Raw genomic sequence first — 16,377 nt, forward strand, 5'->3', positions numbered from 1 at the left:
GACTAAAAACTAGACTATGGACTAGACTACAGATTGAACTATAGACTAGAGTATAGACTAAAATAAATGATTTGAAATATTTGATATTAAGTATTATTTTAATAGATCAGTATAATTATCTGGTTCTTAGTAATTTATTTAAGTTAAAGTTCATTCACCTAATACAAATAAAATACTAAATAAAAAACTATCCAAATATAAAACATTCAATTTAAATTGAACGTTTTCTGTTTTGCAGACAAGGCGTTTACAATAAATTATCATTAAAGTATAATTAAATAGAACATAATTTTGTAAAAGCAAAATATAAAATAATCCAAATATTCTAATATCATTTAAAACTTCAGTACCAACTAACAACTTGAAATGTGTAATAAGTTTATTCTATAACATTTAATTGGTTTTAAGAATAAAAGTATTTTTAGAGTTAAAAGATTTGCACTGAAAAACGAAAATGCGTCTGTTTAAACACAAATCTACATCCGATGCCCTACCACCACAACATGGTTTAAAAACATATTTTGCTGTGCAAAAATTCGCTTTCAATTGCATGGGCATCGATGTGACATCACAGAATAGAACTATATTTAATCCGTTATTAAACTGGATCCCCATGGCTTTACTAACGACTCTTTGCGTATTTATGTTGATTTATGCTGCTCAATATCGACATGATATAGACTTGATGACCGATATATTGGCCCCATTTTGCCAAGCTCTATTGGCCTTAATAAAAATGTGGGTATTTTTCTGGAATAAGAAGAAAGTTGTTAATTTAGTGCGTCATATATGGTTGTGGAATTTGGAAGGTAAAATTGTTCTTCTTGGAATTTATATTTTTAAATATTTACATTTATTTAGTTTCCTCTAAAAACTAGGTCGCGATGATGAACTGGATATAATTAGAGATGAAAATCGAAAAGACAATTTTAATTCCACATTATTTTTTCGCTTTGTTATGGCCACTGTGGTAATGGCTTTTTCGTCTCCAATTTTGGGGGCGTTTTTCTATTATTTAAAAGGTCATGGATTTATGGACCATCTCGATCTGCCATTCAAAGCAGCGTAAGTCGTTTATTTTGCGACTTGTAATAACATTTTGTACATATACGTGAAATATTAATAGATTTATAGATAGATAGATAGATAGATAGATAGATAGATAGATAGATAGATAGATAGATAGATAGATAGATAGATAGATAGATAGATAGATAGATAGATAGATAGATAGATAGATAGATAGATAGATAGATAGATAGATAGATAGATAGATAGATAGATAGATAGATAGATAGATAGATAGATAGATAGATAGATAGATAGATAGATAGATAGATAGATAGATAGATAGATAGATAGATAGATAGATAGATAGAAGCATGGAAAACATCCTAACTTTTTGTTTAGTGCTTTAGGTCGTCTCTCACGCTTAGTTTAGTTCTTATCACTCAACTTTGTATATGAGGCCCCAGAACCAGCAACTAACATGTGAAACCATCGCTGCAGTTGCAAGATTTTCGGCTGTTAAGAAGCCCTTGCGGTATACTTACTTTAATCCATTTACACATAACGGATGATTCGAGAGAGAAGATTGCTTACAGTCAGCTCTAAACCCAGGTGACTTCGTTGGCTCAAGGGCTGCAACCTATTAGAAGAAAAACGAGATATTGTCTGTTAGTTGCTGCATTATATATAAACTAATAAACCATTCTAAGTTTTTAATGTTACTTGGGTGAAAACATATCTGTTTCTTAATTACAATTCTCTAAAACGTTTCTACTCTCTCTCTCTTCCACTCCTCTTCATAGATATCATATTGCCATAAATCCAAAATCATACAATGGTTATATCTTGGCCTATATTTGGAATGTTATATCAATTATTTATATACTAAATGGTGCAATAGCAAATGATACACTTTTTTCCTGGATTGCCCATAATGTCTCGGCACAATTTCGAATTTTAAATTTGCGTTTAAAAAAAACAGCAATTTCTGAAAGAAAATCGGGTGGTGAGCGCGAATTCATTAGAGCTATTATACAAAACATAAAATATCATCATCGTGTTATAGAATTAGCCGACAATTTTAATGATGCTTTCATGGTGACGGTATTCTTTAAATATACTATTAGTTTTTTACAAATTGCCTGTTTAATATTTCAAATTGCTCGTGGTGGTGAATTGGCAACATTGGTATTTCATATATTGTTCTTAATAGCAGTTTCCATACAACTGATGATGTACTGTCATGGTGGCCAGAAGATAATTGATGGAGTAAGTTTGTGGTAATATATTACTTAAGAATCATAATTTACATTCTATTTAATTTTATTTAAGAGTACCTCAGTAGCAGTCTCCATTTATGAGTATTTTCAATGGCACAATATGAGCATCAAATCTAAAAAGTTATTGATTTTATCCATGATGAGAGCCCAAAAACCTTGTATTTTAACGGGAGTTTTCTTTGTAGCCGATTTAAATTTATTTTTATGGGTTGGTATTGAGTTTATCAATATATTCAATTAATTTTTGTACTAATAATAATATATATATTTTTTTTAATTTAAGGTTTTAAAAACATCTGGATCTCTGTTTACTATGCTGAAATCCATGGAAGCTTAAACAATTTTATCTTCATAAATTATTGTATATTATCTATACCAATAATGTTTTTGCACAAATATTTTAAATATAATGATTATAAGATTTACGGGAATTGTCAATTAATGTTGTTGGTTAAAAAAATTCAGAATTATTTGAAACGAATAATAAAGGACCATAAAGTCCTAATATCTATAAGTAATCTATAATTATCTTAATGAGATTATTTGGATTATTAACCTGTTTCATCCTACTGAATTCAACGAATTTTTAATGTAAAAGCTGACTAAGATAAAGTACTTTCTTGTTAAAAAATTACCTTGGATCAAAGTTTTTGTTGTCTTCAACTTTAGGTTAATGGCATCAAAAAGAATAGTCTAGTCTATAGTCTAGTCTATAGTCTAGTCTATAGTCTAGTCTATAGTCTAGTCTATAGTCTAGTCTATAGTCTAGTCTATAGTCTAGTCTATAGTCTAGTCTATAGTCTAGTCTATAGTCTAGTCTATAGTCTAGTCTATAGTCTAGTCTATAGTCTAGTCTATAGTCTAGTCTATAGTCTAGTCTATAGTCTAGTCTATAGTCTAGTCTATAGTCTAGTCTATAGTCTAGTCTATAGTCTATGATATAATTGTACAATATAACACACATGTAATTTGAATTAATTACGGTACTTGCATATTGACATTTGTGTTTTTAATGGGAGTCGCCTACAATATGAGACAAAAACTGCAATATTTTGTAAACATGTTAAGAATCAAAATGTTCAAATATTAATAACATAACCATAATCTAATCATTATGAAGGCCACTTTCGGCAGAAAATCTTCTTAAATTTTCGTCCAAAAAAGACAAAACAATAATGTTTTTTAAATCACCTCCAGATGCAGTACCCAAACAGGAAGGGATTAAGCGTTATTTTTTCGTACAAACTATAAGTTTTGCCGCAATCGGTATTGATCCTACCTCATTGGAAAGAACAATTGTTAGTATGTTTATGGCTTGTTTGCCAATGATGTCTACAATGACTCTGTGCATTCCCGTTTACATTTATGTCAGTGAATATATAACCGATTTGTATTTAGTTACGGATGCTTTATCACCCATGTGGCAAGCAAGTTTGTCGTTTTTAAAAATGATGTATTTTATTTGGAATAAGAAAAAAATTGTTAAATTGGTGCGTAGAATATGGCTGTTGAATGTAAAAGGTAAGTTGAGAAGTGATTTAAAAAAATTCCCAAGATTTTCGAAAGAAGTGCTATAACATCAAATTTACATCGAGTGTTCTTGAAAAATTACAAGTACCATTAGTTCTAGGCTTACACTAGCATACTTTGACACAAATGGGTTCTTTAGAAACAGTTTATTACTAATTCCAATGTTCTGAAGAAGTCTTCCCAATTATTAGTTTTGCTTCTACATTGCTTTAAGTGAAAAACTAAAAAAGTTCTTAAACTTTTGTCCGAATAACACACCGACAATATTTTGTCCAACTAGCACCAGATGCAGGAATAGTTAAAGCGTATTATTTTCCTACAATCTTTCAGTTTTACCTTTGTTGGTATTGATCCTACCTCATTGGAAAGAACAACTTACGATTTGGCAAATCGCTTCCAATTCGGTTTCTCTTTTAGCTTTCCGATTGTCATCTACGTTAGTCTATATATAACCGTTTTGGTTCTAGTAACGGACTCTTTATCGCCCAATCCGCAAGCAAGTTTGCCTATAATAAAATTGAGTTTGTTCATTTGAGAGTTATCAGGTTATATGGTATGTAAAAGGTAAGTGGAACTTAGTCAGAAAGTCGTTGCTAAGGGTTATTGCTACAATTTAGAATAGTTCAAGTTCTGTCATGCTGTACGATTATATACTTTAATGAAAAATTTATTTTTTTTCCAGCCGCTGATGAAGATTTGAAAATATTATATGAGGAAAATCGTAGTGATACAAAATTCTCTATGGTTTACTATATATTTGTTTTTACAACAGGTGTATTGGCTTTGGTTTCACCCCTTGCTGTAGCATTGTTCTATTATCTAAAGGGACTAGGATTTCGAGAGAATTTGGATCCTCCCGTAAAGACGGCGTAAGTTTTAACACACATATCTTCAGTTGTATCATTATTGATCTACTTTTCAGTACTTACTTTCTAGATACCAATAGTCATTTGGGTTACGCTATTGCTTATCTTTGGAATTTATTCTGTGTTTATTTTATTATCAACGGAAATCTTGCCATTGATTCGCTATACTCTTGGTTCATGCACAATGTGGTGGCACAATTTCGCATTCTCAAATTACATTTTAAAAACGATGCCAATACGGTTCGTCATCCGGGAAATGAAGAAGAATTTCGCCAGCTAATAGTTAATCGTATAAAACATCATTGTCGTGTCATTGATTTGGCTGAAAATTTCAATGATGTCTATAAGATTATAGTTTTCCTAAAATTCACAATAAGTTGTATACAAATTGCATTTCTGGCCTATCAATTTGCCCGGGGACGTGAACTGTCAGCCCAGTTATTTCATTTATTCTTTTTGATATCGGTTTCATTGCAGTTGATATTGTATTGTGGTGGTGGACAAAGGATCAAAGATGAGGTGGAAATTTAATAAGAATCGTGAATGGAATTTATTGAATAATTATTTATTAATCTAGAGTACTTCGGTAGCTTTTTACATTTATGATTCTTTCAAATGGCATGATTTGAATATAAAAACAAAAAAGCTATTACTTATGCCTCTGATGAAAGCCCAGAAACCTTGTGTTGTGACTGGAGTCTTCTTTGAAGCCGACCTGAGTTTATTTCTGTGGGTAAGTGGTTAAAAGTGAAATGAATTTCATGAAATTTTGAATATTTCCTTCTTCATTTTACATATAAAAAGGACAAGATAAACGTATTACATATCATTGGATAGGGAATTGAGACGACTTTTTTTAAAATTCATATATGTTTTTTGTAGTGCTCGACAATTCCTCCCTTTTGTACATGTGAAATTTCATTCAAATCGGACTAATTCTTTAGTAGTTACAGGGTATTATATAGTTCGACTTAAGCAACAAAACATTGTTATTTGTTTCATATAAATATTATTCATTTTTTTAATAATGTTATAGGTTGTCAAAACTGCTAGCTCTTTCATAACTATGCTTTTGACTCTCGAGGAAAAGGGGTCTAAATAAAATTAATCCTGGAAAAATCTAAGTTGTCAAAAGCGAAAAAGGATTTAATAATTAAGTTTGGTCGTAAATGTAAAACCTATTATAAGTTGTTTAAGTGTAATAAAAACTTTATATTTATAAATTGTTTAAACGATAATAGTTTACTAAACATTTAATAATAAGAATCTTCAAAACTCATGTTAATATATTTAAAAATAGGATTTTTACACCCACTTTGTCATTCCGTGTGTCTCGAAATATTAATCGTAGACTCACAGAAGTCTATACATATAATATGGGTCCAAACGGTAAGTTGTAGGAAATTGTTGTCTGAAATTTTGCACAAATATTCTCCATTACTCTAGTTTGTTTACAACCGTCAACCGACAATAATCTAGTATAAATATCGTATGTGAAAAACAATGACATTTGTTTATATCGAAAATTTCCGATTTTGTATATAAAATGTGACAATTTTGTTTACAAATATCGAAAACTTTAGAGCATACTTAACATTTTCAAAAAATTGTATAAAACATATCACCCTACTGTATATTCAAACATATGTACATATCTGTATGTAATTATATTTTGATAGGGGGATTTTAAACAAAATGTGTAATATTTAAACAGAATTTTAAATATATTTAAATAGTATGAAGGCGTTCTCATTAAGTAATAGGACAACAACTACAAAAGGATAGACATGTTTTAAAGAATATTTCAATTAAAAGGGTAACAAATATTTTTATTTAATTTGTGTGTTTTATGACTGGTAATTTCGGCAGCAAGGACTCTTGAAGTTTAACACATATCTATGTGTCTCAGATGGATTAGTGATTGGTATTGTCATACGTTAGTTAACTAACTAACTAACTAAATAACTAAATAACTAACTAACTAACTAACTAACTAACTAACTAACTAACTAACTAACTAACTAACTAACTAAATAATTAACTAACTAACGAACTAACTTACTAACTACCTAACTAACTAACTAACTAGTTCTACAGATTCTTTTAACATTTGTAAACTGCCCATATACTACAGACTAGAGTTTAGACTACACTAAAGACTAGACTAGATGTAGAATACACTATAGACTACACTACAGACTTCACTATAGACTAAAATACATACTACACTCTAGACTAGACTATAGATTACACTTTACATTACAAAAAAACCTATAGACTACAATATAGACTAGACTACAGACTAGAGTACATACTAGACTAAAAACAAGACTATAGACTAGACTATACACTAAACTATAGACAAAACTATATACTATACTATAGACTAGACTATATACTAGACTACTATAGACAATAGTCGGTAGACTATATACTATAAACTAGACCATAGATTAGACTATAGCCTAGACTATAGACTAGACTATAGTCTAGACTATAGTCTAGACTATAGACGAGACTAAAGACTAGACTAAAGACTACACAATTTTCAACAGTAATTCAGAAAAACTCAATTGTAAATGAGATTTTCCAGTTGAAATTTACAAAATTCCAATTAAAAATGGGATTTTTCACTTAACATTTAGAAAACATCAATTGAAAATGAGAATTTTCATTTAAAATTTAGAAAACATCAATTGAAATTGAGATATTCCATTTGAAATTCAGAAAAGAACAGTTAAAAATGAGATTTTTTATTTGAAATTCGGAATACAACAACTGAAAATGGGATTTTTCATTTGAAATTCAGAAAATTCCAATTGAAAATGAGATTTTTTATTTGAAATTTAAAAAAAATCAATTGAAAATAAAATTTCTCATTTGAAATCCAGAAAATCGTATGTGTTTATTTAATTCAACCTTAATTTAAAATTGTAATGAAAAATTTCATTTTCAATTGAATTTTTCTAAATTTCAAATGAAAAATCTTATTTTTAATTGGAATTTTCGGAATTTCAAATGAAAAATCTCGTTTTTAACCGTTGTATTCCGATTTTTAAATAAAAAATCTTATTTTTAATTGATGTTTTCTCAATTTAAATTGAAAATTCTCATTTTTAATTGGTCTTTTCCATTTTCAAATGTTCTTCTCTGAATTTCAAAAGTAAAATCTGAATTTCAATTGATATTTTCTGAATTAAAATGAAAAGTTCTCATTTTCAATTGAAAAAGGTGTAGACTATATAATAGACTATAGATTGGACTATAGATTAGACTATAGGTTAGATTATAGTCTGTAGTGTAGACTAGAAAACAGACTAGACTAAAGATGATGGATGAAATGCTAGATTAGACTAAATACTAAACTATAAACTAGACTATGGACTAAGCAATAGCATAGACTATAGACAAGACTATAGAATAGACTATAGTATAACTAACACACTTATATCTAATTGATTTATTCAACAATGTTATAGTAATCACTCTTTTGAAATCTGTAGACTGTCCACAGCTGACCAGCTTCGGCATTATAGAAGTTCCAAGATATTATTAAATAAATAGTAAATATTCCATTGAAATATGAACATATGAACATTAGTAACAACTTATAAAACTTCTTCTTCTAAGAGACTTTAAAAGTTATATAGGAAAAATTTTACTTAATTAAGTATGTATTTATTTATTGATATAAATTTTATTTAATAAATATTTTATTTACAATAAAAATAACATATAATTTAAAGTAATTACTGTATTACTTACATATTGAATGGGTGTTGCCAACAATTTAACACATAACGTCAATATTTTGTAAATAATTTCATTTTATTCCAAAAAGGGGTTAACTTTTATTAATATCAACATAATAAATTCATTATACTAAGCGCCTTCGGCAGCAAAAGTTTTTAAAAAGGACACCTTTATAATGTTTTTTAAACCAGCTCCAGATGCTGTCCCCCAGCAGGAAGGGATTAAGCGTTATTTTTTTGTACAGTACTTTAGTTTTGCCTGTGTCGGTATTGATCCCACCTCATTGGAAAGAACTATTTGTAATACTTATTTGACTTGGTTGCCAATGCTGTCTTTATTGTTTCTCTGCTTTCCCATTGTCATCTATGCCAGTCAATATATAACCGATTTGGATCTTGTAACGGATGCTTTATCGCCCATTTGGCAAGCAAGTTTATCGATAATGAAATTAATGTATTTTATTTGGAATAAGGAAAAAATTATTAAATTAGTGCGAAGAATATGGATGTGGAATGTGAAGGGTAAGTGGAAGTGTTAATTATGAATTTTGTTGATGTAATTAAAGGTTTAATAGATTTTTTTAATATAAAATAAAACAATCTTTCAGAAGAAAATACATTGGCTTATGTGTTATAGTTTGTTGAGCTGTCTTGTTTTTGACCGATCGATTTCAATTAAAACTTTAATTAAATTGTGGAAATTTAATTGTTTTTTGTTTTCAGCCTCTGCTGAAGAATTGAAAATATTATATGAGGAAAATCGTAGAGATACAAAATTTTCCACAGTTTACTATATAGTTGTCTTTACAACAGGTGTATTAGCTTTGGTCTCACCCTTTGTTATAGCATTTTTCTATCATGTAAAGGGACTAGGGTTTCGTGAGAATTTGGGTCCTCCCCTTAAAGCAGCGTAAGTTTAATTTCATATCTAACATGTTCGATTTCTTACTCTTTAACTTTACAGTTACTTTCCAGATACTACTAGCCATTTAGGTTATGCTATTGCATATATTTGGAATGTATCTGGTATTTATTTTGTTATCAATGGAAATCTCGCTATTGATTCGCTATACTCTTGGTTCATGCACAATGTGGTGGCACAATTTCGCATTCTTAAATTACATTTTAAAACCGATGCCCATACGGTTCGTCATCAGGGTGATGAAGAGGAATTTCGTGAACTAATAGTTGGTCGTATAAAACATCATCGTCGTGTTATTATATTGGCAGAAAATTTCAATGATGTCTATCAGATTATAGTTTTTATCAAATTCACCATTAGTTTTATACAAATTGCATTTCTGGCCTATCAATTTGCCCGTGGACGTGAACTGTCAGCCCAGTTATTTCATCTATTCTTTTTGATATCGGTTTCTTTGCAATTGATATTGTATTGTAATGGTGGACAAAGGATTAAAGATGAGGTAAGTGGTAGTAACTATTATTAGAATTATGGATGTCACCTTGAGTTTTTTATTTATCTAGAGTACATTGGTGGCGGTTTTTATATATGATTATTTCAAATGGCATGATTTGAGTATTAAAACAAAAAAACTTTTACTTTTACCCCTGATGAGAGCTCAGAAACCTTGTATTGTGACTGGAGTGTTTTTTCAAGCCGATCTAAGTTTATTTTTATGGGTGAGTAGAACATAGTGTAATGGATTTCTCTTTAATATAAATAATCTCTTAATTTGTTATAAAACTGATGTAATAAGTCCATAATCCATTGTGTTGTATATAGACTATTTATTATATAGTCAGTTTTAAACAATTTTAACATTCTTAATTGTTTCTTATAAATATATTTATGTTTGTGTATATGTATTTCTTCATTTTAATAACTTAATAGGTTTTCAAAACTGCCGGCTCTTTCATAACTATGCTTTTGACTCTTGAGGAAAAGGAAACTATATAGAATTAATCTTTTCCAGCGCTTAAAAGGGAATAAATAATTAAGTTTATATGTAAATTTTTGATGTCAAAATTGTTCTATGTAATTGGTTGCAAATGCTTTGGTTATAATGCAAATAAAATTTCAATAGATAATTTGTGTAAAAATTATATAAATTAGCTTTTAGTGCGAAAGTGCTTATTCGTGTTGAAAGACCGTTAGTGGTTAAGAACGTTAATAAAGTTGATTCTTAAAAAATTTTGTAAGTATATAAATTAAAAAACATAGTTAATACCTTTTTTGATACTTTAAAGTATATCCCTACATCTGTATATTCCGAGACCTTATGGTAGCGAAATCGATGTAGTCATATCCGTTTGCATGTGTGTTGTAGTTAGTTTTTAGAAGACTCCAGATAACGGCGACGTTTGAAAATTCGTTTCAATACTTTAAAGTATTCTCAACATCTGTATATTCCCAGACCTTATAGGTATCGAAATCGATTTATTAATGTCTGTTCGTATGTATGTTGGAGTCAGTTTTCAGAAGACCCCCTACATACATATGTATATTCTGAATGTCTATATATAGCGCAGTCAATTTACTCATGTCCGTTGGTATGTATTTGGAGGACCCCAGATATCTGCGAATTCATTAGTTCAATACTTTATCTCTACATCTTTATATTCCCAGAAATTATATCGATTTATTCAGGTTTTTAAAGATCCCCCTACATATGTACATTACGTGTCGTTATATATAGCGCAATAGATTTAGTCATGCCTTTTGGTATGTATGTTAGAATCAATTTTCCGAAGACCCCCGATACCTGCGACATGTAAAAATTCATTAATTCAATACTTTAAAGTATAAACCAACATATGTTTATTTCAAGTCTTTATAGTTAAAGAAGTCGATTTAGTCATGTCCGTTCATATATTTTTATATTCCGGGATACACTTTAAATTATATTGGAGAACCCAAGATATCTGCGAATTCATTAATTCAATACTTTATCTCCACATCTTATACTCCCAGACCTTATAGGTAGCGGAATCGATTTATTCAGTATTTAGATGATCCCCCTACATATGTATATTATGAGTCCTTATCGCTATCGATTTAGTCATGCCCTTTCGTATGTATGTTGGAATCAGTTTTCAGAAGACTACCTGCGACATGTAAAAATTCATTAATTCAATACTTAAAAGTATAAATCAACATTTGTTTACTTCAAGTCTTTATAGTCATGTCCGTTCAGATATTACATATATTCTGAACATATGTATATGGAAATTCATTTTCAAAAGACCCCAAATTTATGCGACGTCTCGAAATTCATTATTTCAATAAAATATTCGAGATGTTACCTATTCGGTCCATCTAATATCAAGAGAAACTGTCTTACCAACTAAAACATAACACGGTTCATAATTTACTATGGCTCGCATATCAGATTCCCTTTCCACAATTTCTAATCGGAAATTTCTTTTTTAAACCACCATCGGCTTTAGAACCATATTCTGAGCCGATTGATGTAATTTATCTTTAAAATATTATATAATGTATGTTTAAATAATGTAAAGTAAAACTATATATTAATCCAAATAATCTAATATTATTTAAAAACGTCAATTGCAATTGCAGTCAGAAATCACCAGAAACTTTAGGATTTCAAAAAATGCGACTTTTATTTAAACTCAAATCAGCATCGGATGCCCTACCGCCTCAGTATGGTTTAAAAACATATTTTGCTGTGCAAAAATTCGCTTTCAATTGCATGGGTATCGATGTGACATCACAGAATATAACTATATTTAATCCGCTATTAAACTGGATCCCCATGGCTTTACTAATAACTCTTTGCGTATTTATGTTCATTTATGCTGCTGAATATCGTCATGACATGGAATTGATGACCGATATATTGGCACCATTTTGGCAAGCGGTTTTGGCTTTAATAAAAATGTGGGTTTTTGTATGGAATAAGAAGAGAGTTGTTAAACTAGTGCGTCATATATGGTTGTGGAATTTAGAAGGTAAAATTGTTGGCGTTTTTTTTTCTAATACATTTTTATAATAAATTTACTCTCAAATAAATCAGGTAGCGATGATGAGTTGGATATCATAATAGACGAAAATCGTAAAGATTATTTTTATTCTCAATTATTTTTTCGCTTTGTTATGGCCACTGTGGTAATGGCGTTTTTGTCACCTGTTTTAGTGGCTTTTTTCTATTATTTAAAGGGTCAAGGTTTTATGGACAATCTCGATCCGCCATTAAAGGCAGCGTAAGTAGTTAATTTGGATAACTTAACATAAACCAAATTAGAGTGTAGTGATTTGGTGATTTTGTCGGTAACACATCGAAATATTATTCTATCACGTCCTACTGTCCATGTTCGTCTGTCTTAAAGATCGATAGACCTTACACAAGTGTAGATAGAGGACTTAATTTGTATATAAATTGATTCTTAATTGATCAGATTAGTTTATTATTTTAAATGGTTGGTATAGTAGGTCCATAATTTCCACTAGCTACAACACAAGCGGGCCGCTTAAAGATTAAAAAATATATTGCTTGGTTATATTTAGAAATGCTTAGGTAGTTATATAATAGCAAACATATAACAGACATCGGTCCATTTTTGATCGTAAGATCAAATGTGGATCACTTCACAATTGACCATGGGGAAGTGAATCCTCGTTTGTTTAAAAATAACTTTGTTGTCAATAAATCTATTACATTTTATAGATCTTGGTCCATAATTAATCCAAAGCATACTATATAGATATGTATAACACTATTCCTATACCAAGCTAAGGTTTCGACCAGGTCATAGTGCTTTGATAAGCTGTTGTATTAAAATCCCGAAATATAAAAGTGTTAACCAATGCTTCTAGTCTACCGAAACTATAAATTGGTGAACATATAATCGTAGAAGCTAACCTTAGGTGATACGAGAACTTGTAGTCCACATGGCATTGTTTTGGACTTTGTCTTGAGCTCATTATTTTAGAGAGGCTGTGGATAAAACTCGGTTTAAAAATTGATGCACAATGGAATTTATATTTCGGGGTAGCGTCAGAGCTTTTAGTGGATTAGAAGTGTGAGTACAGTTAGCATTCTACCCAGGGTCAGCGGTACGTAACTAAAGAAAGTAATATACTGAAAGGAGTTACAATAAAGAGCAACCGCTAAGTGGAGTTATACTTAATCCGTACTCAGGAACTTGCATGAGAGAACCTTATAATAAGGAGCAACATCACTACCGGCAAAATTGTTCAAGTCATCTTTGGGCTATGCTCTGAAACTTCGATACATTTTTATCTCTTTTTCTCCTCTCTTTAGATATTACATTGCCATGGATCCAAAATCATACAATGGTTATCTTGTAATCTATATTTGGAATATAATATCAGTTTGTTATATTGCTAATGGTGCAATAGCAAATGATACACTTTTTTCCTGGATTGCCCATAATGTTTCGGCACAATTTCGCATTTTAAATTTGCGTTTCAAAAAGACAGCAGATTCTTTAACTAAACCGAATAGTGATGAACGTGAATTCATTAGATCTATTATTCAACACATTAAATATCATCATCGTGTTATAGAATTAGCCAATAACTTCAATGATGTATTCATGGTGACGGTGTTCTTTAAATATACCATTAGCTTTTTACAAATCGCCTGTTTGATATTTACAATTGCTCGTGGTGGTGAATTGGCAACATTGGTATTTCATACATTGTTTTTAACAGCAGTTTCCATACAGCTGATGATGTATTGTCTTGGGGGCCAGAAGATAATTGATGGTGTAAGTTTTTTATAACATATTATTTAAAAATAAAATTTTTATATTCCCCTCTTAAGAGTACCTCCGTGGCAGTCTCCATTTATGAGTATTTTCACTGGCACGATATGAGCATCAAATCTAAAAAGTTATTGATTTTATCCATGATGAGAGCCCAAAAACCTTGTATTCTAACCGGTGTTTTCTTTGTGGCCGATTTGCCATTATTTTTATGGGTTGATATTATATTTTTTAGTTTTTTTTTTTTTTAATTTATAAAATATTTTCTTAATTTAAGGTTTTAAAAACATCTGGTTCTATGTTTACCATGCTGAAATCCATGGAAGTTTAAAATATTTTATTTTTGTAAGTTCTTCATCAAGATGATTTATCTGACCCAAATCATGCAGATTTCAATGAAATTGCTTATTAACTTTGTTGGTTAAAATATTAAAACTTATTATAGTTTTAAGGAATAAAATTTAAATATCTTAATTTTTGTTTTATTAGTCAGTGTATAGTCTGGTATATAGTTTAGTCTATAGTCTAGTATATACTCTAATTTACTCAATAGTCTAGTCTATAGTCCAGGCTATAGTCTCTAGTCTACTCTATATTATAGTTTAGTCTATAGACTAGTTTATGGTCTATAATCTATGTATAGTCTATAGACTAGTTTATAGTCTAGCCTATAGTCTAGTTTATAGTCTAGTCTATAGTCTAGTCTATAGTCTAGTCTATAGTCTAGTCTATAGTCTTGTCTATAGTCTAGTCTAGTCTAGTCTAGTCTATAGTCTAGTCCAGTCTATAGTCTAGTCTGTAGTCTAGTCTATCGTCTAATCTACAGTCTAGTCTATAGTCTAGTCTATAGTCTAGTCTATAGTCTAGTCTATAGTCTAGTCTATAGTCTAGTCTATAGTCTAGTCTATAGTCTAGTCTATAGTCTAGTCTATAGTCTAGTCTATAGTCTAGTCTATAATCTAGTCTATAGTCTAGTCTATAGTCTAGTCTATAGTCTAGTCAATAGCCTAGTCTATAGTCTAGTATATAGTCTATTCTATAGTCTAGTCTATAGTCTAGTATATAGTCTATTCTATAGTCTAGTCTATAGTCTAGTATATAGTCTATGTTTATAGTCTAGTCTATAGTCTAGTCTATAGTCTAGTCTATAGCCTAGTCTATAGTCTAGTCTATGTTTATAGTCTAGTCTATATTCTAGTTTATTTTCTAATCTATAGTATAGTCTATAGTCTACTGTATAGTCTAGTTTATAGTCTAGTTTATAATGTAGTCTATAGTCTAGTCTATAATCTAGTTTATAGTATAGTCAATATTCTAGTCTACAGTCTTTTTTTTAATCTATAGTCTAGATCTCGTCGGATAATGTAATCTATATTTCTTAGATATGTAACGCGTTACTTTATCACTGCACAATATAATTGAATCAATCTTCAAATTTAAATACTTGTTACAAACAATTCATGATCTAATGAAGTAAATAATGCCATCTATTTGAATAATTTCGCATTTCAACATCAACATCTGCAACAATGAGCTAATGGTTGCAAGTGAAAATAATATGGGAATTCACGCAGATTCTAAAATTGTATAAAAAATAATCATACAAATTGAATCAATAAATTACTGTTAAAAGTCGGATTTGTACAGTTTGTGGGTGAGGTTCCAATTAGGGAAGGTGTTCGACTCATTCTCTACCTTAAAGTTCCACAACCTGATATAAACAGTCTATAGACTAGACCCTACACTAGATTGTAGACTATACTGTAGACTAGATTGTAGACTATACTGTAGACTAGATTATAAAGTAGCCTATAGACTCGACTATATGGTAGACTGGATACTAGACTAAAGACTAGACTAAAGACTAGACTATAGACTAGACTATAGACTAGACTATAAACTAAGTACACTATAGACTAGACTTAAGACTAGACTAAAGATTATACTATAGACTAGACTATAGACTAGACTATAGACTAGACTATGGACTAGACTATAGACTAGACTATAGACTACACTAAAATAAAGACTAGACTAGAATATAGATTAGAGTATAGATTGGACTATAGACTAGACTATAGATTGTACTATAGACTATAGACTAGACTATAGACTAGACTATAGTCTAGACTATAGACTAGAGTATAGACTAGACTATAGACTAGACTATAGACTAGACTATAGACTAGACTAGACTATAGACTAGACTATAGACTAGACTATAGTTTA

The 16,377-nt window shown here is 30.0% G+C and overlaps 4 protein-coding genes across 4 annotated transcripts; all 4 read left to right on the forward strand.

Moving 5' to 3' along the window:
- Window positions 1-454: 454 nt before the first annotated feature.
- LOC111679733 (odorant receptor 45a-like) lies at window positions 455-2,708 on the forward strand. The gene is made up of 5 exons (XM_023441326.2): window positions 455-809; window positions 879-1,065; window positions 1,812-2,277; window positions 2,341-2,496; window positions 2,572-2,708. Exons 1-5 carry the CDS (start codon window positions 455-457, stop codon window positions 2,623-2,625), a joined length of 1,218 nt encoding a protein of 405 aa, XP_023297094.2. The 3' UTR covers window positions 2,626-2,708.
- A 755-nt stretch (window positions 2,709-3,463) lies between these two features.
- On the forward strand, window positions 3,464-5,786 carry LOC111679732 (odorant receptor 45a-like). Its single transcript, XM_046953458.1, has 5 exons — window positions 3,464-3,809; window positions 4,501-4,687; window positions 4,741-5,203; window positions 5,262-5,417; window positions 5,721-5,786. The coding sequence occupies exons 1-5, from the start codon at window positions 3,464-3,466 to the stop codon at window positions 5,784-5,786; spliced, it is 1,218 nt and encodes a 405-aa protein (XP_046809414.1).
- A 2,826-nt stretch (window positions 5,787-8,612) lies between these two features.
- Window positions 8,613-10,354, forward strand: LOC111679731 (odorant receptor 45a-like). The gene is made up of 5 exons (XM_046953459.1): window positions 8,613-8,958; window positions 9,160-9,346; window positions 9,401-9,860; window positions 9,922-10,077; window positions 10,289-10,354. Exons 1-5 carry the CDS (start codon window positions 8,613-8,615, stop codon window positions 10,352-10,354), a joined length of 1,215 nt encoding a protein of 404 aa, XP_046809415.1.
- A 1,657-nt stretch (window positions 10,355-12,011) lies between these two features.
- Window positions 12,012-14,479, forward strand: LOC111679730 (odorant receptor 45a-like). Its single transcript, XM_023441322.2, has 5 exons — window positions 12,012-12,369; window positions 12,435-12,621; window positions 13,683-14,151; window positions 14,208-14,363; window positions 14,426-14,479. The coding sequence occupies exons 1-5, from the start codon at window positions 12,012-12,014 to the stop codon at window positions 14,477-14,479; spliced, it is 1,224 nt and encodes a 407-aa protein (XP_023297090.2).
- Window positions 14,480-16,377: the final 1,898 nt, after the last annotated feature.

The sequence above is a fragment of the Lucilia cuprina genome, chromosome 6 (assembly GCF_022045245.1).
Source record: "Lucilia cuprina isolate Lc7/37 chromosome 6, ASM2204524v1, whole genome shotgun sequence".
Lineage (NCBI taxonomy): Eukaryota > Metazoa > Arthropoda > Insecta > Diptera > Calliphoridae > Lucilia > Lucilia cuprina.